This window comes from Pan paniscus, chromosome 16 (assembly GCF_029289425.2).
Source record: "Pan paniscus chromosome 16, NHGRI_mPanPan1-v2.0_pri, whole genome shotgun sequence".
In the NCBI taxonomy this organism is placed as follows: Eukaryota; Metazoa; Chordata; class Mammalia; order Primates; family Hominidae; genus Pan; species Pan paniscus.
This window is the reverse complement of record NC_073265.2, coordinates 32,703,249-32,730,339: the sequence shown is the minus strand read 5'-3', so window position 1 is coordinate 32,730,339 and position 27,091 is coordinate 32,703,249. Positions and strand designations below refer to the sequence as shown.

Genomic DNA, 27,091 nt, shown 5'->3' with positions numbered 1-27,091 from the left:
GATGAATGTCTTATACATGTTAGTATTGATCTGAAGGAGAGTTGGTTTGGGGTTTGGGTACATCAAATGGGAAAGGTCAGCAGAAGATGTGTGTGGCACTAGTAAGGAGGATAATTCACATCAAATGCTTTCCATGGAATGTCATAGTTTAAACTGTTCTCCTTACTGGCATCATTGGGGTCTGGATCAGAATTCTTTATACAGGTCTAGATAACATTATATGTAACAAAAATTCCCCAAGTTACTCATCAGAATCTTAGAAAGCATGAAGCACAGTATTGACCAGAGTTGAAGACAGGTATTGGCTGTGAGAGAGAGTGAGACAGGTTTTAAAATGGGCTGAGGACTTTTATCACTATAAAGAGTAGTTTATTTCCTTTTTAATATATAATTATGTAAATTAGAGCCACTGGAATTTTTGAAATTATTAAAGAAAAACACACAAAACAGGAAAAGCTTTTTATTTAAAAGCATTTGAACTTAGGAACTTTTTATCCTGGTGATATGAATTTCCTAGGTCAGAGGACATGCCTTTTAGCCCCAAAGCATCTGTTGCTGCTATGGAAGCAAAAGAACAGTTGTCTGCACAAGAACTTATGGAAAGTGGACTGCAGATTCAGAAGTCACCAGAGCCTGAGGTTTTGTCAACTCAGGAAGACTTGTTTGACCAGAGCAATAAAACAGGTACCAAGAGTGATTTGTCATTACAGCTCTTCTCCAAAGATCTAAACTTTTACTTTAGTTCTGAGGCTACTGGTTAAGTTACAAATCATTTTATAGGTTTGCAGACTTGTTTGTGATATGGAAGGAAAACGTGTTTCTAGTAATTAGTGAGAAGGGCTTTTTGGGAATAATTTCCATTTAATATTTTGACATAATTTTCTCTCTTTTGGAAATGAGATGGTGAAGAATAGTTAATACAGTAAATTTAGTATTATGGATACTAGCCATTTTCTTTTTTTCTTTTTTTTTTTTTTGAGATGGAGTCTCACTCTGTCACCCAGGCTGGAGTGCAGTGGCGCAATCTCGGCTCACTGCAAGCTCCGCCTCCCGGGATCATGCCATTCTCCTGCCTCAGCCTCCCTAGTAGCTGGGACTACAGGCACCCGCCACCATGCTTGGCTAATTTTTTGTATTTTTAGTAGAGATGGGGTTTCACTGTGTTAGCCATGATGGTCTCGATCTCCTGACCTTGTGATCCACCTGCCTTGGCCTCCCACAGTGCTGGGCTTACAGGCATGAGTCACCACACCTGGCTGCCATTTTCTGTTACATGGCTACTATGTCTTCAAATCTTCAATATGATATTAAGCCTAGGTTTTTCATATTCATCTGGGTAACAGTTTACTAACTTAATCTGTTTATTAGTTAATCTGACACAGATAGGAATTTAAAATCTAGCAGAAAGGACATAAAACTTAAAAGGATATAATTTGTTTCACACCTCTTTAACCTCCACCAATCTTTGATTCCACAGCCTCAGAGAGCTAGAAAGCTTGAGTTAATTACCAGCAAAACATATTATGTTGGTTGTAAGGCGGGAAGGGAAGAAGGCTATCTTCCTTTGCTATGCTGTGATACAGGTTGCTGTGCAAGACATTCAGAGGGTCACCGAGGAACCTTTGTTGGTCTCTTACTAAAGTTGTAAGGTTTTATTTAAGAAATTCTTTTACACTGGGATTAATATAGTTGATACTCCATCTATTGCTAAGGGGAAGGGACCAACAAGAGACTCTTCATAGTATAAAACAGTAATGGCTGCTCATAAATCCTTTACTCCTTTGAGCAGGCCCAAATCTTGAAAACTGCTGCATTTATAACATCAGGTGTCATGTGCATTTTTTTGACTTCTCCCATCTGTATCATGGCATGAGCTTGACTTCACCTAAGGTAGACGTTGGAATAAAAGGCTCATTTGCTGTTTTTTAATAGAAGCATCACAAGAAAGAAGAGCAGCTAAGCAGAAGTATAAGGATTCTGGCTTTTATTTATTTATTTATTTTTTTGAGACGGAGTCTCCCTCTGTTGCCCAGGCTGGAGTGCAGTGGTGCAATCTCAGCTCACTGCAACCTCTGCCTAGCAGGTTCAAGTGATGCTCCTGCCTTAGCCTCCCGAGTAGCTGGGATTACAGGCACACACCACCACGCCCAGCTAATTTTTGTATTTTTAGTAGAGATGAGGTTTCACCATGTTGGTCTGGCTAGTCTTGAACTCCTGACCTCAGATGATCCACCCGCCTCAGCCTCCCAAAGTGCTGGGATTACAGGTGTGAGCCACTGCGCCCATCCAGGATTCTGGCTTTTAATCTCCAAGCTTAGATCATGACAGAAAGGACTAAGGAACTCTTCATCAGTTCTTTATTCAAGAAGCCCATTGCGGGGGTGGTTAATGTTCACTCAAGATTTGTGCTATTGTAGTAGTCCATTCGTTGTACTATAATTAGAAAACAATTTCTGCCCTTTTGGAAATATGGAAATATGTTGGAAATATGGATATTACTCTTTGCAGTACTGAATGGTTTTTGGCAGCTCAGTAGTGTCAATCTGAGAAGTGCAACTGGAATTTCTTTTTTTCAGTATCTTCTGATGGTTGCTCTACTCCTTCAAGGGAGGAAGGTGGGTGTTCTTTGGCTTCCACCCCTGCCACCACTCTGCATCTCCTGCAGCTCTCTGGTCAGAGGTCCCTTGTTCAGGAGAGTCTTTCCACGTAAGTAAGCCTAAAATAGCTTATGCCAAGGCAGTATGTGCCTGAGAGTCTTAGGCTAAGGCTGAAAGAGGCTAAACTTGCCTGCTAGTCTAGAATTCTTTTTGAAACCAAATGGTAGAACCTATGCCTTAGAGCTTTGGGGATGAAGAACTGTTGAAGGCAGATAAATCTGTTGTCCCATTTGAAAATTTTATAATAGTAGCCCAAAGGTTTCACTAAGAAAGAAAAGGCGCAGTTATTTAGAAAATGTTACACATCCAAAACAAGCATTCTGCTCCTCTGTTTTACTTGCAATTCTTCTCATTTAATAGCAGAAGGTGGAGAATAAGTTGTTAAGTTGACAGTAGTTGGATTTCTTTATGTAAGGGCAAAGAGGTTTGCTTGTTGTTTTTTTTCGTTTAGTTTTAGTTTTCTGATGAAAATGTTCATGGTCTGACTATTATTAGGCAAAAAAATGGAATAATTTTTTTTATGTCTGAAATCTGCAAATGAATTTATTTCCTAGCACTGCTCATTTTGCTTTTAAATCATGATGTCCTTGTGTCTGATCATTCACTTTGCCCTTACTCTCTTTTTGAAAAAGTTCTTATTTTACAACAGAAATGTCTGGTGTGGGAAATAGTTATTGAAGTATTTTTGGTTCTTCCACCAGCCTCAGGTTGCTGTTGGGGAAAAGTGCTGATAAGTATTTATCTGAATGCCTTAGATATTTTTTCCTGTTAAAAAGTAAAAGCAAATACAGAAATGCAAAACTGTGGCTATGGTAAAATAACCTGTGATTCTCTCTTTATATAAAGGAATTCTTCAGATCTTGTTGCTCCTTCTCCTGATGCTTTCCGATCTACTCCTTTTATCGTTCCTAGCAGTCCCACAGAGCAAGAAGGGAGACAAGGTGAGCTCTCTTGATCTGTTTGTTGATCTCAGATTAGAAGAGGAGCAACACTTTTTCTGCCTTGCAAAATGTACTACTTCTTTGTACTTTAGAATGCTTGTGACCTACACAATTCGGTAGGACTCATGTTTGTCTAACCTTTAGGGATGTGACCTACTGTAAAGTGCTGTCCTCAGTTCTTTGCTTTTCCTTCCTTCCTTTTTTTTTTTTTTTTTTTTTGGTCTAACCCCATTGAGAGGTGACAGCGTGCTGGCAGTCCTCACAGCCCTCGCTCGCTCTCGGCGCCTCCTCTGCCTGGGCTCCCACTTTGGCGGCACTTGAGGAGCCCTTCAGCCCACCGCTGCACTGTGGGATCCCCTTTCTGGGCTGGCCAAGGCTGGAGCCCGCTCCGTCAGCTTGCAGGGAGGCGTGCAGGGAGAGGCGCGAGCAGCAACCGGGGCTGCGTGCGGCGCTTGCAGGCCAGCTGGAGTTCCTGGTGGGTGTGGGCTTGGCGGGTCCTGCACTCGGAGCAGCCGGCCGGCACTGCCGGCCCCCCGGGCAGTGAGGGGCTTAGCACCCAGGCCAGCGGCTGCAGAGGGTGTACTGGGTCCCCCAGCAGTGCTAGCCCACCGGCGCTGCACTTGATTTCTCGCCGGGCCTTACTTAGCTGCCTTCCAGTGGGGCAGGACTCGGGACCTGCAGCCCGCCATGCCTGAGCCTTCCACCCCCTCCGTGGGCTCCTGTGTGGCTGAGCCTCCTTGATGAGCACTGCCCCCTGCTCCATGGCACCTAGTCCCATCGACCACCCAAAGGGCTGAGGAGTGCAGGCGCACGGCACGGGACTGGTAGGCAGCTCCACCTGCAGCCCCGGTGCGAGATCCACTGGGTGAAGCCAGCTGGGCTGCTGAGTCTGGTGGGGACGTGGAGAACCTTTAAGTCTAGCTCAGGGATTGTAAATACACCAATCGGCACTCTGTATCTAGCTCAGGGTTTGTAAACACACCAATCGGCACCCTGTGTCTAGCTCTGAGTTTGTGAATGCACCAATCCACACTCTGTATCTAGCTGCTCTGGTGGGACGTGGAGAACCTTTATGTCTAGCTCAGGGATTGTAAATACACCAATCGGCACTCTGTGTCTAGCTCAAGGTTTGTAAACACACCAATCAGCACCCTGTGTCTAGCTCAGGGTTTGTGAATGTACCAATGGACACTCTGTATCTAGCTACTCTGGTGGGGCCTTGGAGAACCTTTGTGTGGACACTTTGATCTAGCTAATCTGGTGGGGACGTGGAGAACCTTTGTGTCTAGCTCAGGGATTGTAAATGCACCAATCAGCGCCCTGTCAGTACAGACCACTGGCTCTACCAATCAGCAGGATGTGGGTGGGGCTAGGTAAGAGAATAAAAGCAGGCTGCCCGAGCCAGCAGTGGCAACCCGCTCGGGTCTCCTTCCACAGTGTGGAAGCTTTGTTCTTTCACTCTTTGCAATAAATCTTGCTACTGCTCACTCTTTGGGTCCACGCTGCTTTTATGAGCTGTAACACTCACTGCGAGGTCTGCAGCTTCACTCCTAAAGCCAGCGAGACCACGAGCCCACCGGGAGGAACGAACAACTCCAGACGCACTGCCTTAAGAGCTGTAATACTCACCGCGAAGGTCTGCAGCTTCACTCCTGAACCAGCGAGACCACGAACCCACCAGAAGGAAGAAACTCCGAACACATCTGAACATCAGAAGGGACAGACTCGAGACGCGCCACCTTAAGAGCTGTAACACTCACCGTGAGGGTCCGCGGCTTCATTCTTGACGTCAGTGAGACTAAGAACCCACCAATTCTGGACACACCATCCCCCATTCTTTGCTTTTCTAGCACTAATTCTATTGAGATTTCTGTATTGGCTCAATTTTTAAAAAGGCTCTGAAGGAAAAATTTTTGTTTTTAAAGTTGAACTTAAATGAATTAGTATGGGGAAGAACTGGACTTATTAATAATGGCCTACTTGTTTCTAGCAACACGTGAACACATTTCTGGTGAGAAGGAACCAGCAATTGTTTCTTGTGGTCCTTATAGGTTATTTTTGCTATTAAAATAGTTTTAGCATAAGAAAGGTTAAGAGTAGGTGGTAAAAATTTTAACTTCATTCATTTACTCCTTTGACGACTTAGAGATTTTATATTACTTTATTCACAAGAAAGCTTTCCTTTTCACTTACCTAATTTATCTCATTATTTAAGCTTCTTTTGCTCTGACCTAGTCTCCTATCCAGTCATTCAAGATGTTTCTAAGTTCTTATGATTTCTACAAAGCTTTTTCTAATAAATTCTATGATTTTCATCTTTTCACTCTTTCATATACAAGTAATGGTATAATAGTTTTATTTATTGAGCACTTAGTATAGGCAAGGCATTGTTCTAAGGGCATTTCTGTGGTTTTTCTCATTGAATCCTCACAAACATCCTAAGAAGGAGGTGTTATTTTTATCCCCATTTTACAGATGAGGAAATGGAGGCATAGAGAGATTTTGCAACTAATGAGATGTAGAAGCAGAATTTGAACTCAGGCAGCTGCCTCCAGAGCCTGTGCCTTCATCTGTCATGTATATGCCTCCTATTATATCCTTTCTCTGCTCTTGAGTAACATAAAACATAGACATTTAACAGTTTTTCAAATGTAATTTATCAGTGATAGAATTTGATCTTAGGCTTTCTTCTGCTACAAAGTTTGTCTCTGGCTGTTTCTCTTAAAATCAGTTGTAGGTATCCAAATTGACTAATATCAATCTAAGCATAACATGATTAGTGACTGATATCAATCTAAGTATAACATGATTAGGTGAATTAATTCTACAAAAACCCAGGTAATACAAGTGAAGTTTGGTTAATTCTTAAAACAATTTCTTTTATCTTTTATCTGTAGTGTGAACATTGAAAAAATATAAAAATAATTATATTAAATATACTTTCTCAGGCTGGGCACGGTGTCTCACACCTGTAATCCCAATACTTTGGGAGGCCAAGGTGGGCAGATCACCTGAGGTCAGGAGTTTGAGACCAGCCTGGCCACCATGGTGAAACCCCGTCTCTACTAAAAATATAAAAAATTAGCTGGGTGTGGTGGCGGGTGCCTGTAATCCCAGCTACTCAGGAGGCTGAGGCAGGAGAATCACTTGAACCTGGGAGGCGGAGGTTGCAGTGAGCCAAGGTGGCACCACTGCATCGCAGCCTGGATGACAGAGCGAGACCCTGTCTCAAAAAAAAAAAAAAGCTTTCTCCCTGATTGTAAACAGTCAATATTTATTGTAGAAAGTTTGTTAAGTATATAGGAAATTAATGAAAATAAAAATCACCTGTGATATTACACTCCAGATATAGTTACAACTAGTATATTTGGATATATTTCAGTTTTCAATGCATGAAGTAGTTTTACATAATTGGCATCATGTTGTGTATATGACTCAGTTTTTTTTTTTTATGTAACAGTGTATTTTCCCTTGTCAGTTATATTTTAGATTTAATGCATTTGCTTAATATGTACATCAGTGTTTGTGAAACTATATGTGCTTTTTGTATTTATTTGTTTTTTTGCTTTTCTCTTAACCTAAAACCTTTTTTGTATGTAGTGCCTATAACAGCAGGTTTTTAATGTGCTTTGTCATGGCAAGAAAGTTCAAAAGGTGCAACAAAAATACTTAGCACAGCTATGGTAGTATATTAAAGGCCTGTAGCACTGGATCCCAAATTAGGTGTAGACTGGTAAGGTTGAGACTAAGCTAAGCAGCAAAGCTGGGTATTGAGGTTGCAGTTTGGGTAGCTGGTAGCATGAATGTGAATTATGGGGAAAAGGTAAATGTTGTTAGTAGTTTGTGAGTAGTCTAGAGGAAGCCTGGTTGGGGTCAAGTTGTAAGATAGGGGATACAAATGATGAATCAAATACTTAGCTAGCTGGGCTGACTCCAAGCAAGGTCCTGATAGTCTACAGGTGGGTAGTATACTATGGGAAAGCAGTGTTTTGTGTTTTGTGTGTGTGTGTTCCCTCCTAATTTGTGTCAGGATTAGTGTCTTCTCTTTCTTAGTTCTTTGATAAATCAGTGCTGATTGGCATTGATAGATTTTTTTTCTTCATCTGTATTTGTACAGGCATCCATCTCTCTGCAGTTAGCAATTGTTAATGCAAATATAATCAGTTCGTAAATATGAATTATAGATACTGTATTTACCTAAAGTGGTGACAAATTCACTGTCTTTCAAGGCCTGTGGTAGAATATATGATGGTTAAATTAGGTACCAGTAGTTTGGGCTGTTCTACAGGAAATGTGAAAAACTGAGCTATAAAATCAGGAAAGGAGCCAAGTTAATTTAACATTTTTTATGAATGGGTGGGTAGCCCCAGATGCATCCAGTTTTGATCTATACCTAAAAATAGGAGCTTGGACTGCTCCGCCAACCAAAGGAAGTATTGGTAGATTGCTAGGACCCTGTCTACTATTATTCTGTCAGCTTTTCTGAAAAATTACATCACTATTTTTTTAGAGTGAAAATGTCTGTAGTGTAATTGTTCTTAGTGGTTTTGGAACATGAGTAATATTGATGAGTGATATTTCTCAATTTGTTTTTCCTGTTTTAAACCAGATAAGCCAATGGACATGTCAGTGTTATCTGAAGAAGGAGGAGAGCCTTTTCAGAAGAAACTTCAAAGTGGTGAACCAGTGGAGTTAGAAAACCCCCCTCTCCTGCCTGAGTCCACTGTATCACCACAAGCCTCAACACCAATATCTCAGAGCACACCAGTCTTCCCTCCTGGGTCACTTCCTATCCCATCCCAGCCTCAGTTTTCTCATGTGAGTATTGTAAAAAGAGTTGTTTCTCCTAACATATTTTTTTAAAGCAGCATTATTGGGGTATAATTTACATACCATAAAATTCACACGTTTTAAATGTACAATTTTGTGATATTTTAGTAAATTTACAGAGTTGTGAAGCTGTCGTCACAAAGCAGTTTTAGAACAGTTCCAGAGTCACCTAACATCTTGATTTTTTTTATGTTTAAACTTTTTACAATGTCTTTAAACTGTTTGAAAATGTTACTGCAAAATTGCGAAGTGACATAAATCATTATTCTACTTTAACACAACTGTTACTGTAATTTTTGTCTTTCTACATGCTTATGGTTTTTTTTAATAAATTTTTTTGCCTATGACACAGCCTCAGGAGGTCCTGACGATATGTGCCCCCACATGCTTATGTTTTTTAAAAAAGGTGTTTATATAGCACAACTTTTATTTTCTTTTTCCAGTTAATGTTGTGTCGTAATAATTCTCAGTGTTATATTGTCTTCACTTATCCTTTCAAAAGTCGTGTATTATTTCTCTAAGTAGATGTGATCTCAGTACAGGATCATCCTATACTTAGGGTATCAAGATGGTTTTTAGTTTTCCAATGTGTATTTTCTTCTAAAAGCGAGGGAAAACTATTAATTTGTATAATTTTAAATTTAAATATTTAAAGAAATGAAATTCAGGTTTCATACTGAGTTGAAAATCCTTAAATCTAAATGACTATTATATATTCAATCTAAATACCTATTCTTATAAGACCTTAAGTGGGGGAATTATTGTAGTTTTATTGGGAGAACTTATTTTACCCCTTTCAGTTTGCAGGTGTTATAACAAGAGTTTGTATTTAAAAGTAAAATTTGAAAATGAATAGTAATGAACTGTAGATTTAGTGAGGAGGGGACAGTAGGAAGAAAGAAATTGATTTGTTTTCTGGAGTTTTAAAACTTGTTTTGTTAAAGGATTTCATTTTATGCAGTTCATTAGAATTTGGTAGCGTTATTAAAAATGAGGACTCTAGAGTCAGAACTTCCTGGACTCGCTCCTGGCTCTGTCATTACTACCTTTGTGACCAATTGAAATTGAATCTTAGTTTGCTCATCAGTCAAATGATGGGGATATTGATACTGTCTACCTCGTAGGATGTTTATGAAAGGTTGAGTTAATATATATAAAATGCCTAGACTAGTGCCTTGCATTTGGTAAATACTGCATATAAGGGTAGCTGTTGTTGGCAGTGAAAGGGTTAAAAACAAGGTTACCTAGAGGTGAAATGGATGTTCAAACCATACATCATTTTCTTTAGCTTTTTTTTTTTTTTTTGAGACAGGATCTTGGTCTGTTGCCCAGGCTGGAGTGCAGTGGTGCGACCATGGCTCACTGCAGCCTTGACTTCCCGGTCTCAAGTGATCCTCCCACCTCAGCATCCCAAGTAGCTGGAACTACAGGCACATGGCACCATGCCCAACTAATTTCTTAATTTTTCTTATAGAGACGGGGTATCACTATGTTGCCAGGGCTGTTCTTAAACTCTTGGGCTCAAGCAATCCTCCTGTCTCAGCCTCCCAGTGTGTTGAGATTACAGGTGTGGGCCACCGTACCTGGCCTTCTTTCACTTTTATTTTTCTAAGTTATATGTGAACATAGCTGGGCATGGTGGGGCATGCCTGTAATCTCAGCTGCTCAGGAGATTGAGGTGGGAGGAGCATTTGAACCTAGGAGTTTGAGAACAGCTTGGGCAAAATAGCAAGACCCTGTCTCAAAAAAAAAAAAAAAGTTATAAATCTGACCAGGCGTGGTGGCTCATGCCTGTAATCCCAGCACTTTGGGAGGCCGAGGCAGGCGGATCACTTGAGACCAGGAGTTCAAGACCAGCATGGCCAGCACAGTGAAACCCAGTCTCTACCAAAAAATACAAAAATTAGCCAGGCATGCTGGCACGCACCTGTAGTCCCAGCTATTTGGAAGGCTGAGGCAGGAGAATCGCTTGAACCTAGGAGGCAGAGGTTACAGTGAGCTGAGATCGCGCCACTGCACTGCAGCCTGGGCAACAGTGAGGCCCTGTCTTAAAAAAAAAAAAAAAAAAAGAATTTAAGAATGAGCTATAAACACTGACACAGAGCACTGGGAAGATTCTTCCAACACTGATTTAAAGAAAATGCTTACAGATGTTTATCAGTGACCAAACGAGACTTTTATGGTCTTTGGAAAGGTATTCCTACTGGTTGTGGGGGTGGAGATAATGCCTGGCCACAAAGGGAGAATGGACGTTTTGAAAAACAAGGCACTGTTGAAGGAATTGCTCTATTTTCAACATTTACCAAAGACCTTCAGAATTAGCTAAAAAATCAGCAATGAAAATTTGAGACAAATGAGTGATTCTGAACATAGTTCAGAGATTCTTGGAACCTAAGATGACTTTAATCAGGTTTCTTTGAACTCATATTTTATAAGATGCCTTAGCCAGTGCAGTCCATGCCTCCTGAAAAGTCTCTCAAGAATACCTTTAGTAGGCCGGGCGCAGTGGCCCACACCTATAATTGCAGCACTTTGGGAGGCCGAGGTGGGAGGATCACGTGAGCCCAGGAGTTTGAGAACAGCCTGGGCAACATAGCGAGACCCCATTTCTACAAATGGTCAAAAATAGCCAGGAGTGGTGGTGTGTGCCTGTAGTCCCAGCTGCTCAGGAGGCTGAGGCAGGAGAATTGCCTGGAGAATTGCTTGAATCTGGGAAGTTGAGGCTGCAGTGAGCCATGATCATGCCACAGCACTCAGCTTGAGCAACAGAGTGAGACCTTGTCTCAAAAAAAAAAAAAAAAAAAGAATACCTTTACAACATAGCTTTTAAGTTAAAGATTTGATTTTACTTAATAAGCATGTGTAAAACCCCAAAAATAAGTCAGATAGTTAAAACAAGGCCTCTTCCTCTTCCTACCCAAAGATAACCACTTTTCGTTCTTTATGCTTTTTCTTTTGGTATTTACCTCCATAATTCTACATAGCATGATTATATATTCTTTTTCTTAGGCACAGGGTCTTGACCTGTTGCTCAGGCTGGAATGCAGTGGAGCAATCATAGCTCACTGTAACCTCGAACTTCTGTACTCAGGCCATCCTCCCACCTCGGCCTCCTGAGTAGCTAGGACTACTGGCACACACTATCACACCTGGCTAATTAAAAATTTTTTTGTAGAGATGGGACCTCACTATGTTGCCCAGGCTGGTCTTGAACTACTGGGCTCAAGCAGACCTCCTGCCTTGGCCTCCCAAAATGCTGGGATTACAGATGTGAGCTACCGTGCCCAGCCTATTTTCATAAAAAAATTTTAGCCATTTTCCAAGTATAGTTACATCGTAATTTTGTTTAGATTATTACTGAGTTTACATTATAACTATGTAAACAATTCACAGCAGAGCCTATGACATATTATTAATAGTTTTTCATGTTTCTTTTCTCTGAAATTGTAATTGTCTTTTTTTATTTGTTTAGTTTTCTTTGACTCTCATTAAATCAACCCTAGATTCTCCACAATTGTCAGAAACTCCTTTCAGGATGTTGAGGAGCCTTAGACTTTCTGTTTCATCTTTTTGGAGAAACCTCTTTTGGACCCTCCTGATTTCTAATCTGTACTGTTGCCCTCTATGCCTGGTGCATAACTGTTAACCTCCGTTCACTGTCATCCGTGGAGATTCTCCTTACCTGTCTGTGTTGGATACCTCTTGGGTTTCATATCTTCTTGCTTGGTTTACTCCCTCATTTTGGTGGGGGACATTGTTTAGTAGCCTTTATTCTGCTATCACACTTGATTTGTAGTTTGCAGGAGTATAGAATTCTAGATTGGAAATAATTTTCCTTTAAAGATTTTGAAGGCATTGCTCTTTTGTCTTCCAACTTCCAGTGCTGCTGTTAAGTGTGAGGGTCAGGTCAGCCATGGTGGCTCATGCCTGTAATCTTAGCACTTTGGGAGGCTAAGGTGGGAGGATCACTTGAAGCCAGGAGTTTGAGACCAGCCTGGGCAACATGGCCAGACCCTGTCTGTACCAAAACAAAACAAAGCAACAACAACAACAACAAAAAAAAAAAACAAAACAGTGTGAAGGCAGTCTGATCTTGACTTTTAATAGGTGATCTGGTTTTTCTTTACTGGAATCCTGTAGGATTTTCTCTTCGTTCCCAGTGTTCTGAAATTTCCAGACCTTTGGGATACGTCTATCTTCATTCATTGTATTGGGTACTTGGCAGGCCCTCTCAATTTAGAAACTCAGGTCCTTCAGTTCAAAGAAATTTATTTCTTTAATTTCTTCCCCTTTGTTTTCTCTGTTCTTCTTCTTTTTTTAATGGACTACCTGTTGTTTGGATGTTGAAACTCCTAGAATAGTCTTCTAATTTTATTTTGCCTCCTACTTTTGATCATCTCTGTCTCTTTTAGTTCAACTTTCTGGGTGATTTCTTCAATCATTAAAAAAACAGTGGCTATATTGAGATGTAATTCACATACCATTCAGTTTACCCATTTAAAGTGCACAATCCAGTGGTTTTTAGTATATTCGTAGAGTTGTGCAACCATCACCATGATCTAATTTCAGAATAGTTTCATCACCTCCCCAAAACCCATGCCCTTTAGCACTCACTCAACATTTCTTCTACCCTCGGCCCTTAGAGGGTAGTCTACTTTCTGTCTCTATAGATTTGTAGACACCAGTCTACAAATGGAAAGTAGACACCAGTCTACTTTTTGTCTCTATAGATTTGCCTATTCTGGACATTTCATATAAATGGAATTATAAAATATATAGCCTTTGTGAATGGCTTCTTTCATTTAGCGTAATGTTTTCAGGATTCACCTATGTTGTAGCATGTATCAGATTTTCATTCCTTTTTTTGTGTTGATCTATCCTTGTCTATAAAAAATATAAAGGAAAAAAGAATTTCATTCCTTTTATTTTATTTATTTATTTATTTATTTTTCTTTTTGAGATGGAGTTTCGTACTTGTTGCCCATGCTGGAGTGCAATGGCATGATCTTGGCTCACTGCAACCTTCGCCTCCCAGGTTCAAGCGATTCTCCTGCCTTAGCCTCCTGAGTAGCTGGGATTACAGGCATGTACCACCATGCCTGGCAAATTTTGTATTTTTTTTTTAGTAGAGACGGGGTTTCTCCATGTTGGTCAGGCTGGTCTTGAACTCCCGACCTCAGGTGATCCGCCTGTCTCGGCCTCCCAAAGTGCTGGGATTACAGGCATGAGCCACCACGCCTGGCCTTCATTCCTTTTTATTGCTGAATAATACCATTGTGTGGATATACCGCAGTTACTCATGGATTCGTCAGTTGATGGACGTTTGGGTTGTTTCCCCTTTTGGCTATTGTGAATAATGCTGCTATGTACATTTATGGACAAGTTTGTGTGTGAACATGGTTTTATTTCTCTTATGTATACCTACAGGTGCCATTGCCCAGTTCAACCATCTTTTAATTCTTCTCTTAGTTATTAATTTCTACTCTTGGGTTTTTAATTTCTAAATTCTTTTTTCAGAATATATTTTTAAATACCATTTCTCTTGTTTTATTGATATACTATCTTATCTCTGTAACAGTATTAATAACAGTTTTCTTCTGTCTGGAATAGTCCTATTTCTTCCAGGTGGACTTTAGTTTTGTTTGTTTTGATCTCTTTCAAATTAGAGGCTTTCCTCAGATGTCTGGTAATCTTTGATTATTTGCTGATGTTCAAGAGTGAAATATCAGACAGATGATTAGTAGTTCTGAGTGGGTGGTTGGGTCTTATTGTTTTTGGGATTTGCTGTAATGTGATCCGCTGAGACATTTTATTGGGAGTCCCATAATGTCAGTATCTTGATTTATCTTGGCCTGGTCAGATCCCTTAGGAAAATGTCTGATCTCCTATTTGCAGGGTATTGGCCTGGCTGCCGTTGTACTAGAGGTCTATTAATGGAAGCGGGCTTTGGGTGGGAAGGGGGGTTGGGAGGCAGGTGCAGGTTTCATTCAATATGTAGATTTTCATTTAATCTCCGTATTTTCAGTATTGTACTTCCTGATAACTGTGCCTCTTGTCTGCCAGTCCTGGGACACTCTGTTTTACTCTCTCCAGGGCAGAGGAGGGGCAGGGTGAGATTATGGGTGTTGGAACTGTGGTGTAACTCTGGTGGTTTGTTGGCTTTCTCCACTGCTGGCTTAGGAATTCAGCTTTCACTCTTCTGCTAAATAGATTACCTTTTCCAGATTTTTTTTGCAGTTCTCTTCTTCTGTTCTCTTTTTCTTGAAGTTTTGTGCTTAAGAAAAATCCCTTTACCATTACTTAATGGGATTTCAGAAAACTCTGAATATGTGTATATTTAGTTCTCCATTTCTATTAAGTTCCCTACTTTTTTCATTATATGTCAAACTTATTCTTGTTATTCTTAATGGGTAACCCTTGTTCATCTATTATTTCTTTTGTACCTTGGTTACTGGAGTCCAAGTCAACCTAATTTTGATGTTGTAAGATTTAAATACGCGTAAAGAGATTAGTACTATTCAAGAGAAAATTGGGATAAAGGTAATTTTGTCTATTTTTTTCTTTCTTCCCTAATAAACTTGTCAATTGCATAGCCTCTTTGACCCTTTACCAAGATATGAGGGATGGGGAGAGGATTAGTAGAACACAGTTTGATAGTTAACATTTTCTCATTCTTGATATATGTATTAATTTTGGTGAGGACAAATTAGACAATTAAATGTTTTCAAACTAGAATAGTGGTGGTGGTGTCATAACATTGTAAATGCACCAAATGCCATTGAATTATTTTGTTTTTGTTTTTGTGTTTTTTTTTGAGATGGAGTCTCACTCTGTCGCCCAGGCTGGAGTGCAGTGGCATGATCTCAGCTCACTGCAACCTCCTCCTCCTGAGTTCAAGTGATTCTCCTGCCTCAGCACCCCAAGTAACTGGGACAAAAAGTGCACACCACCATGCCCAGCTAATGTTTGTATTTTTAGTAGAGATGGGGTTTCACCATGTTGGCCAGGCTGTTCTCAAACTTCTGACCTTAAGTGATCTGCCTGCCTTGGCCTCCCAAAGTGCTGGAATTACAGGCATGAGCCACCACGCCTGGCCTGAATTGTTTAGTTTAAAATGGGTTAATTTTATATTGTGAGTTTCATTTAAAAAAAGGTATTTATAGCTTTACGTTAGTGATGTTTTATCTATGAGCCTTTGTAAAATGACTTATTTTTTGCAACAAGGGAAAAAATACATATATCTTGCAGAAGATGTGGTCATGCTTGGTGGCTTACACCTGTAATACCAGTGCTTTGGGAGGCCAAGGTGGGAGGATAGCTTGAGCTAGGAGTGTGACAGCAGCCTGGGCAACATAGTGAGGCCCCCGTCTCTACCCACCAAAAGAAAAAAAAAACTAGCCGGATGTGGTGACGTGTGCCTGTAGCCCCAGCTCCTGGTGCTGGGGAGCAGTATGAGCGGGGAAGATTGCTTGAGTTCAGGTGTTTGAAGCTGCAGTGAACTATGATTGTGCCACTGCCCTCTGGCCTGGGTGACAAAGCAAGACCCCATCTTGAAGAAAAGAAAAAAGAGAAGATAAGATCGTTAGTTATTCTACCTCAGAAATAACAACTCTTAGCTTTTTTTTTTTTTTTTTTTTTTTTTTTTGAGATGAAGTCTCGCTCTCCACGTGCCTGGCAAATTTTTGTGTTTTTAGTAGAGATGGGGTTTCACCTTGTTGGTCAGGCTGGTCTCGAACTCCTGACCTCAGGTGATCCACCTGCCTCAGCCTCCCAATGTGCTGGGATTACAGGTGTAAGCCATCACACCTGGCCCTCTTAGCTTTTTTTGATATATGTTTATTAACTAAAATTACATGAAGATTATATATTATAAAATGTGTAAAAAGAGTAGAATGGCCAGGTTCTGTGGCTCACGCTTGTAATCCCAGCACTTTGGGAGGCCGAGGCAGACCAATCACTTGAGGTCAGGAGTTTGAGACCGGCCTGGGCAACACGGTGAAACCCCATCTCTACTAAAAAGTACAAAAATTAGCCGGGCGTGGTGGCGGGCACCTGTAATCCCAGTTACTCTGGAGGCTGAGGCAGGAAAATCACTTGAACCTGGGAGGTGGAGGTTGCAGTGAGCAGAGATGGTGCCACTGCACTTCAGCCTGGGTGACAGAACAAGACTGTGTCTCAAAAAAAAAAAAAAACTATAATGTATATCCACATAATTTTTTACTAAAATAGAAACTTCTTTCTATAGCCCAAATGTTTTTTGATCTTTTAGTATTCTTCTACTGTATACTTTTATGTAGACCACAAAACATTCTATCATGTGATAGATCACAATTTAAAAATTATTATCTTGGCCGGACGAGGTAGCTCATGCCCGTAATCCCAGCACTCTGGGAGTTCGAGGCGGGCAGATTGCTTGAACCTAGGAGTTCAGGATCAGCCTGGGCAACGTGGCAAAATCTCGTCTCTACAAAAAATACTAAAAAATTAGGTGTGGTGGTGTGTGCCTGTATTCCCAGCTACTCGGGAGGCTGAGGTAAGAGAATCACTTGAGCCTAGGAGGTCAAGACTGCAGTAAGCCATGATCGCATTACTGCACTCCAGCCTGGGCAACAGAGCAAGACCTGTCTCAAAAAAAAAAATAAAATAAAATTCCTATTTGTAACCATTTAAGGTATTTCATATTGTTTCCTATTCTAAATAATAATATAGCAGTGAACCATTTTGTAGCTAAGTATTAGTGTGCTTTCATTGATTAATTTCCCAGAAATGGAATTATTGGATTATGGGGTATAGAATTTCAGGGCTGTTGTGTTTTGCTAAATTGCCATTTAGAAATGTTGAACCTTTTTTTTTTTTTCCTTTTGAGGCAGGGTCTTACTCTGTTGTACAGGCTGGAGTGCAGTGGCACAATCGCACTGCTCACTGCAGCCTTAACCATCCAGGCTCCCAAGTAGCTGTGACCACAGACGTGTGCCACCACACTCAGCTAATGTTTTTTTTTTTTTTTTTGTGGTAGAGACAGGGTCTCACTTTGTTGCGCAGGCTTATCTCAAACTCCTGGGCTCAAGTAATCCTTCTGCCTCGGCCTTCCAAAGTGTTGGGATTATAAGTTAGAGCCACTGCATCTGGCTTGAACCAGTTTATACTCAGTCATGTCTGAGAGTATATGAACAGATTCAAACTTACGATCATTGTTACAATCTGATAGGATAAACAATAATACCAGACATTGAAATATCAGAAGTTATGGAATATACAGAATGCTTTACTACCCATTTGATTCCTCATTCCCTTAAAAATCATAGGAAAAAAAGCCTGGGCGTGTTGGCTCATGCCTGTAATCCTAGCAGTTTGGGAGGCTAAGGTGGGCAGATTGCTCAAGCCCAGGATTTTGAAACAAGCCTGGGCAACAAAATGAGACCCTCTCTACAAAAAATACAAAAATTACCTGGCTCTGGTGGTGCGCACCTGTAGTTCCAGCTACTCGGGAGACTGAGGTGGGAGGATCAGTTGAGTCCAAGACATTAAGGCTGCAATGAGCCGTGATTAAGCCACTGCACTCCAGCCTGGCTGGCAGAGCGAGACCTTGTCTCAAAACAAAACAAAACAAAACATAGGAAATGAATGCCTAACCATCTATGTTGGGAGTTTTACATCATTTACATTAGGCAAAATAACACACTAAATGTAAAATCTCTTATAAAAACAGCTAAGTTTTGTATTAATTTCTCTTTTTAAAAATATTGAAGTATTGGTTACATAAAATAAAATTATTTTACGTGTATGTTTTGATGAATTGTGGCAAATGTATACAGCTGTGTAACCATCACCACCATCAAAGTAGAGAGCAGTTCCCTCACCCTAAAAAGTTTCCTTATAACCTTTTGTGGTTGATCTCCCTGCTGCCCAGTATACTCCCTTCTCCCGCCCTAGGCAATCACACATCAGCTTTCTGTCAGTATAGTTTTGGTATTTCAGTAGTTTCAAGTCTGGGCAATATAGCAAGATCCCATTTCTAAAAGACATTTTAAAAATTACCTGGGTGTTGTGGCGCCCACCTGTATTCCCAGCTACTTGGGAGGCTGAGGTGAGAGATTGCTTGAGCCCAGGAAATTGAGGCTGCAGTGAGCTATGATCTCACCACTGCACTCCAGAGCCTAGGCAACAGAGTGAAGCCGTGTCTTTAAAAAAAAAAAAGAAAAAAAAAGAATTTCATGCAATTGGAATCAGGAAGTGTGTATGGTCTTTTATTTTTGAGCTCTTTTACTTAGCATATTTTTGAGATTTGCTTGTATTATACATATTCATATTTTATTCCATTTATATTGTTGGATAGTGTTCCATAATATGTGTATCCGCAATTTGTTTATTCATTCACCAATTGATAGGACATTTGGTTCTAGTTTTTGGTTATTTTGAATAATCTATTCAATTATAATTAATATATGACCATTATATGAGTGAATATATGAATAATTTCTCATGAATTTATGAATAATAATCCTGTGATCATTTGCACATCTTTTTTTTGGAGACAGACTCTCGCTCTGTCGCTGAGGCTGGAGTGCAGTGGCGTGATTTTGCCTCACTGCAACCTCTGCCTCCTGGGTTCAAGCGATTCTCGTGCCTCAGCCTCTGGGTAGCTGGGATCACAGGTGTGCACCACCATGCCCAGCTAATTTTTGTATTTTTAGTAGGGGCGGGATTTCACCATGTTGGCCAGGCTGACCTCGAACTCCTGGCCTCAAGAGATCTGCCTGTCTTGGCCTCCCAAAGTGCTGAGAATACAAATGTGAGCCACTGTGCCTGGCCAGCATGCATATCTTACGAATAATAATTCTGTGATCATTTGGATGCACATCTTTCTGTGGGCACATATTTTTATTTTTCTTGGGTAAATGCCTACAAGCAGAATGCCTAGGTTATATAGTAATGAATGTTAAACTTTATAAGATACTGCCATACTGTTTTTCCAAAGTGGGTGTAACATTTTGCATTCCCAGCAGCAATGTACGAGAGTTGCAGTTGTTCAACATCGTTGCTAATCCTGGGTTTTGTGAACCTTTTTTTTGTCTTTTTTTGGGACAGAGTCTTTCTCTGTCACCCAGGCTAGTGTACAGTGAGCGGTACAATAATAGCTCACTGCAGCCTTGAACTCCTGTGGCTCAAGGATCCTGCTGCTTCAGCCTCCCGAGTAGCTGGGACTGTAGGGACACAATACCATGCCTGGCTAATTTTTAAAGTTTCTGTAGACATGGGGTCTAGCCATGTTGTCCAGGCTGGTCTTGAACTCCTGGGCTCAAGCAGTTTTCCCACCTCAGCCTCCCAAAGTGCTGGGATTACAGGTGTGAGCCACCATGCCTGGCTGAGCCACGATGCCTGACTGTTTTGTGAACTATTTTAACATTAGTTTGCTTTTTTTTTTTTGAGATACAGTCTCACTTGTTGCCCAGGCTGGAGTACAATGTCACTATCTCAGCTCACTGCAACCTCTGCCTTCTGCCTCCTGGGTTCAAGTGATTCTCCTGCCTCAGCCTTGTGAGTAGCTGGGACTACAGGTGCACACCACCATGCCCGGCTAATTTTTGTATTTTTAGTAGAGATGGGGTTTCACCATGTTGGCCAGGTTGGTCTCGAACTCCTGACGTCAGGTGATCCGCCTGCCTTGGCCTACTAAAGTGCTGGGATTACAGGTGTGAGCCACCGTGCCTGGCCTATGTTAGTTGCTTTTGTTGCGTGTAGTGGTATTTCATTGTGATTTTAATTTGTATTTCTCTGTTGACTATTGATATTTTGTAAGCTTTGGATTTTATTTATTATTATTATTATTATTACTATTTTTTGAGATGGAATCTTGGTCTGTAATCCAGACTGGAGTGCAATGACATGATCTTGGCTCACTGCAACCTCTGCCTCCGCGGTTCAAGCCATTCTTCTGCCTCAGTTTCTTGAGTAGCTGGGATTACAGCCATGCACCACCCCACCCAGCTAATTCTTGTATTTTTGGTAGAGACAGGGTTTCGCCATGTTGGCCAGGCTGGTCTTGAACTCCTGACCTCAGGTGATATACCTGCCTCAGCCTCCCAAAATGCTGGGATAATAGGCATGAGCTACCACACCTGGCCACTGGATTTTAATACCTGCTTTATGAATGCTAGCTTTTTTTTTTTTTTTTTTTTTTTTGAGATGGAGTCTCACTCTGTCACCCAGGCTGGAGTGCAGTGGTGCAATCTCGGCTTACTGCAACCTCCACCTCCGAGGTTCAAGTGATTCTCCTGCCTCAGCCTCCCAAGTAGCTGGGATTACAGGTGCCCACCACCACGCCTGGCTGATTTTTTTGTATTTTTAGTAGAGACAGGGTTTCACCGTGTTGAATGCTAGCACATTTTGAAATCGTGAAGTAAAATGAGTACGTATCCCCACTTTGTGAGAACTGAAATGGGCTGGAGCATGTGCCACTGCTCCTGGCTATACTAGAGTTCTTTAATTCTTTTTTTTTTTTTTTTTTTTTGAGACGGAGTCTCGCTGTGTCTCCCAGGTTGGAGTGCAGTGGCGCGATCTCGGCTCACTGCAAGCTCCGCCTCCCAGGTTCATGCCATTCTCCTGCCTCAGCCTCCCAAGTAGCTGGGACTACAGGCGCCCGCCAACACGCCCGGCTAATTTTTTGTATTTTTAGTAGAAACGGGGTTTCACCGTGTTAGCCAAGATGGTCTCGATCTCCTGACCTCGTGATCCGCCCGTCTCGGCCTCCCAAAGTGCTAGGATTACAGGCGTGAGCCACCGCGCCCGGCCTAGAGTTCTTTAATTCTTAAATTTGATTTAGAAATTTTATATGAATTTAAAAATTTGATTTAGAAATTTGATTTTAGAAATTTTATATGAATCCAAGGATTCAATATAAAAGATATATGATCATGTACAAATTACGTTTGTCTCTTTCTGTTCTTCCTTAGGACATTTTTATTCCTTCCCCAAGTCTGGAAGAACAATCAAATGATGGGAAGAAAGATGGAGATTTGCATAGTTCATCTTTGACAGTTGAGTGTTCTAAAACTTCAGAGATTGAACCAAAGAATTCCCCTGAGGATCTTGGGCTATCTTTGACAGGGGATTCTTGCAAGTTGATGCTTTCTACAAGTGAATATAGTCAGTCCCCAAAGATGGAGAGCTTGAGTTCTCACAGAATTGATGAAGATGGAGAAAACACACAGATTGAGGATACGGAACCCATGTCTCCAGTTCTCAATTCTAAATTTGTTCCTGCTGAAAATGATAGTATCCTGATGAATCCAGCACAGGATGGTGAAGTACAACTGAGTCAGAATGATGACAAAACAAAGGGAGATGATACAGACACCAGGGATGACATTAGTATTTTAGCCACTGGTTGCAAGGGCAGAGAAGAAACGGTAGCAGAAGATGTTTGTATTGATCTCACTTGTGATTCGGGGAGTCAGGCAGTTCCATCACCAGCTACTCGATCTGAGGCACTTTCTAGTGTGTTAGATCAGGAGGAAGCTATGGAAATTAAAGAACACCATCCAGAGGAGGGGTCTTCAGGGTCTGAGGTGGAAGAAATCCCTGAGACACCTTGTGAAAGTCAAGGAGAGGAACTCAAAGAAGAAAATATGGAGAGTGTTCCGTTGCACCTTTCTCTGACTGAAACTCAGTCCCAAGGGTTGTGTCTTCAAAAGGAAATCCCAAAAAAAGAATGCTCAGAAGCTATGGAAGTTGAAACCAGTGTGATTAGTATTGATTCCCCTCAAAAGTTGGCAATACTTGACCAAGAATTGGAACATAAGGAACAGGAAGCTTGGGAAGAAGCTACTTCAGAGGACTCCAGTGTTGTCATTGTAGATGTGAAAGAGCCATCTCCCAGAGTTGATGTTTCTTGTGAACCTTTGGAGGGAGTGGAGAAGTGCTCAGATTCCCAGTCATGGGAGGATATTGCTCCAGAAATAGAACCATGTGCTGAGAATAGATTAGACACCAAGGAAGAAAAGAGTGTAGAATATGAAGGAGATCTGAAATCAGGGACTGCAGAAACAGAACCTGTAGAGGAAGACTCTTCACAGCCTTCCTTACCTTTAGTGAGAGCAGATGATCCTTTAAGACTTGACCAGGAGTTGCAGCAGCCCCAAACTCAGGAGAAAACAAGTAATTCATTAACAGAAGACTCAAAAATGGCTAATGCAAAGCAGCTAAGCTCAGATGCAGAGGCCCAGAAGCTGGGGAAGCCCTCTGCCCATGCCTCACAAAGCTTCTGTGAAAGTTCTAGTGGTGAGTGTGATTGTAGATTATTCTGTCTCCACCTAAATTATAATCTGGAATGGAAAGTTGGCGAGAACTGCATGCTTATGTCAGGAGTGAACACTATCTTTGGTTTATGTTTATGAACAACCAATAATAATTGGGAAATTAAATTTTTTGGATTGCCTTTTTTTTTTTTTGAGACAGAGTCCCGCTCTGTTGCCCAGGCTGGAGTACAGTGGTGCAGTCTCAGCTCCCTGCAACCTCCACCTCCCGGGTTCAAGTGATTTCTCGTGCCTCAGCCTCCCAAGTAGCTGGGACTATAGGCTCATGCCACTATCTGGCTAATTTTTGTGTATTTTTAGTAGAGATGGGGTTTCACCATGTTAGCCAGGCTAGTCTCGAACTCCTGACTCAAGTGATCTACCTGCCTTGGCCTTCCAAAGTGCTGGGATTACAGGGATGAGTCACCACGCCCAACCTGGATTGCATTTTTTTAATAGCTATAATTATTTGTGCAATTAAAGATATTTGAGGTTTATCAGCTTTGTAACTCGAGACTAGTTGGTAAAAAATATTTAGAAATTGTACCAATCTGTTTTTTTTTTACTTAGATTGTATCCTTGCTCTCTGTGTATAGATTTTGACAGTTGCCTTGAAGTAGAAGGATCTTTTTTGATTAACTCTGTGTGGTAAAATCACATTCAGAACTGTTGATGAGTATCCTATTAATTAGTTATTTCCTTTTTATGGGCATTAGGTAAAGTTTCTAAACTTAGTTCAAAAAATACATATCTCTTAAACCTGAAACTGGAAAATGTATTAGTTCTTGTTCTTTATTTTATGAAATTCAGCATGAAAACGTAGATTACTTTCTAAAGTATTTGTACAGGCTGGGTGCAGTGGCTCACGCCTGTAATCCTAACACTTTGGGAGGCCAAGGTGGGCGGATTGCCTGAGCTCAGGAGTTTGAGACCAGCCTGGCTAACATGGTGAAACCCATCTCCACTAAAATACAAAAAATTAGCCAGGTGTGTCATGTGTACCAGTAGTTCCAGCTACTCAGGAGGCTGAGGCACGAGAATCGCTTGAACCTGAGAGGCAGAGGTTGCAGTGAGCCAAGATCACGCCACTACATTGCAGCCTGGGCGACAGAGTGAGACTCTGTTTCCCAAAAAATAAAATAAAATAAAATAAAATAATTTGTAGAGTATGACATTAGCTGAAAATAATTCAATCTTTCTGAATCCTTAGAGTTAGTATAATGTAGGCCAGGCGTGGTGGCTCACGCCTGTAATCCCAGCACTTTGGGAGGCCGAGGCCAGCAGATCGCCTGAGGTCGGAAGTTTGAGACTAGCCTGACCAACATGGAGAAACCCTGTCTTTACCAAAGACACAAAATTAGCCAGGAGTGCTGGCAGGCGCCTATAATCCCAGCTACTCGGGAGGCTGAGACAGGAGAATCACTTGAACCTGGGAGATGGAGGTTGCGATGAGCTGAGATTGCGCCATTGCACTACAGCCTGGGCAACAAGAGTGAAACTATGTCTCAAAAAAAAAGAGTTATTATAATGTAAAATCAAGCTCCAAAAACAAAATAACAAGACACAAACTTAAGAAAACAAGTTTTTAGGATGAAATGAAAAAACAGTATTTGGCAGGTTTACATATGATAGTATGAGTGACCATATTTTTTGGTTTGCGTAGAACAGTCCCTTTTTTTTTGAGATGTGGAGTCTTGCTCTGTTGCTGGGCTGGAGTGCAGTGGCGCAATCTCAGCTCACTGCAACCTCTGCCTCCCGGGTTCAAGCAATTCTCCTGCCTCAGCCTCTCGAGTAGCTGGGACTACAGGTGCATGCCACCATGCCCAGCTAATTTTTGTATTTTTAGTAGAGACGGGGTTTCACCATGTTGGCCAGGATGGTTTCAATCTCCTGACCTCGTCATCTGCCTGCCTCGGCCTCCAAAGTGCTGGGATTACAGGCGTGAGCCGCTGCACCCAGCCTAGAACAGTCCCATTTTATACCCATTGTCTAAGTGTGATTATTAATAGTACTTTTTTTTTAGTTTTTAAATTGTCCCTATTGGCCGGGTGCGATGGCTCACGCCTGTAATCCCAGCACTTTGAGAAGCCAAGGCGGGCGGGTCACCTGAGATCAGGAGTTCGAGACCAGCCTTGCCAACATGATGAAACCTCATCTCTACTAAAAATACAAAAATTAGCCTGGAATGATGACGGGTGCCTGTAGTCCCAGCTACTCTGGAGGCTGAGGCACGAGAAGCCGAGATTGTATCACTGCACTCCAGCTTAGGTGACAGAGTGAGACTCCGCCTCAAAAAAAAAAAAAAGTCCCTATTTATTAGCTTTTATATTTAGCACTTTTTTTTTATCTTAAGAATAAGAAATGTTAGAGCTAAAAAGGAAGTGAGGGGTTATTGGATTTAGTCTCTTAACGTCTTTTGGCTAGTTAATGATAGAGGTGAGACTAGAACCTAGGTCTCCTGATCCCAGCTGTGCTTTTTCTTCCTGTAAAACTGCTTAATACAGATTATTTGATTCTGAAGAGCTGTAGTGAAGAACAATGTGAATAATCTAAAATTCTGTAGTAGAGTATTTTTCTAATTGTATTATGTTTAAATACTGCTAATGACCTGTGCCAACAAAATATCAGGTCTCTTTGATTGTTTTAATATAGTTATTTTGGAGTACTTTTAAATTAAATGCAAAAGAAGCTTCTAAAACAGTGAGATATTCTATTATTTTAATAGTATTCTTCATGAATTCTTGTTTACATTGTTAATTGGCAGAGTCAGCTTTTTTTGCCGCAGTAAAACTTATTATTTTATTAACATTAATATCCAGATTATTGAAAATGCTAGTGATTTCGTGTTTATTTCATGATTTTAGTTCTTGGGCAAACAACAAAAAGCAATGAAGACAGTGGTTGGAAAATAGTATTTATGAGGAGAAGTTAAATAAAAATAATTTTAACTACAAATTAGAACATGAAGGGAGAATAATAGCTTTTTGTCTTTTTTGTTTGTTTGTTTTTGAGCCAGGGTCTCACTCTGTCGCCCAGGCTGGAGTGCAGTGGCACCATCAATGTTCACTGCAGCCTTGACCTCCCGGGCTCAGGTGATCCTCCCACTTCAGCCCCCTGCCCCGAGAAGCCGGGACTATAGGCGTGTACCAGCATGCTTGGCTGATTTTTTGTAGAGACAGGGTTTTGCCATGTTGCCCAGGCTGATCTCGAACTCTTGGATTCAGGCAATCCATCCACCTTGGCCTCCCAGAGTGCCAGGATTACAGGTATGAGCCACCGTGCTCAGCCGAGAACAATAGTTTTTAACTTAGAGAATTGTATAAAATAAATCATTCAGAAGAGCATTGCAAAAAGAACAGAAAAATATTATTTTGTACTTAAAAATATAGTTGTTTAGTTGCTAAATGTTGAGAGACTAACTTTATTTTTATTTTTTTGGAACAGAGTCTTGCTCTGTCGCCCAGGCTGGAGTGCAGTGACATGATCTCGGCTCACTGCAACCTCCGTCTCCCAGGTTCAAGTGATTCTTGTGCCTCAGCCTCCTGAGTAGCTGGAATTACAGGCACATGTCACCATGCTTGGCTAATTTTTGTATTTTTAGTAGAGACAGGGTTTTGCCATGTTGGCCAGGCTGGTCTCGAAATCCTGGCCTCAAGTAATCCACCTGCCTTGGCGTCTCAAAGTGCCGGGATTACAGGTATGAGCCACTGGGCCTGGCCAAATTTAAATGATAGTAATCTAAAAAGTAATGGTTTTTCACTTTTACACTGTTGGTGGGACTGTAAACTAGTTCAACCATTGTGGAAGTCAGTGTGGCGATTCCTCAGGGATCTAGAACTAGAAATACCATCTGACCCAGCCATCCCATTACTGGGTATATACCCAAAGGACTATAAATCATGCTGCTATAAAAACACGTGCACACGTATGTTTATTGCGGCACTATTCACAATAGCAAAGACTTGGAACCAACCCAAATGTCCAACAATGATAGACTGGATTAAGAAAATGTGGCACATATACACCATGGAATACTATGCAGCCATAAAAAATGATGAGTTCGTGTCCTTTGTAGGGACATGGATGAAATTGGAAATCATCATTCTCAGTAAACTATCGCAGGGACAAAAAACCAAACACTGCATGTTCTCACTCATAGATGGGAATAGAACAATGAGAACACATGGACACAGGAAGGGGAACATCACACTCTGGGGACTGTTGTGGGGTGGGGGGAGGGGGGAGGGATAACATTGAGAGATATACCTAATGCTAAATGACGAGTTGATGAGTGCAGCACACCAGCATGGCACATGTATACGTGTGTGACTAACCTGCACATTGTGCACATGTACCCTAAAACTTAAAG

The 27,091-nt window shown here is 41.2% G+C and overlaps 1 protein-coding gene across 4 annotated transcripts in view; it reads left to right on the top strand.

Annotated features, from left to right (window-relative positions):
• The window catches only part of TP53BP1 (tumor protein p53 binding protein 1), a 108,029-nt gene that overhangs the window by 32,821 nt on the left and 48,117 nt on the right, over positions 1-27,091 (top strand). For all 4 annotated transcript variants that reach the window (XR_004666492.3, XM_003805577.7, XM_034938626.3 and 1 more), the window contains exons 8-12: positions 518-684; positions 2,577-2,706; positions 3,504-3,598; positions 8,208-8,416; positions 21,382-22,708. Coding sequence is in view for 3 of the 4 variants with exons in the window: in XM_003805577.7 (XP_003805625.1) it covers positions 518-684; positions 2,577-2,706; positions 3,504-3,598; positions 8,208-8,416; positions 21,382-22,708 (1,928 nt within the window). In the remaining variant the exon portion in view is untranslated. The remainder of the gene's footprint in view (positions 1-517; positions 685-2,576; positions 2,707-3,503; positions 3,599-8,207; positions 8,417-21,381; positions 22,709-27,091) is intronic.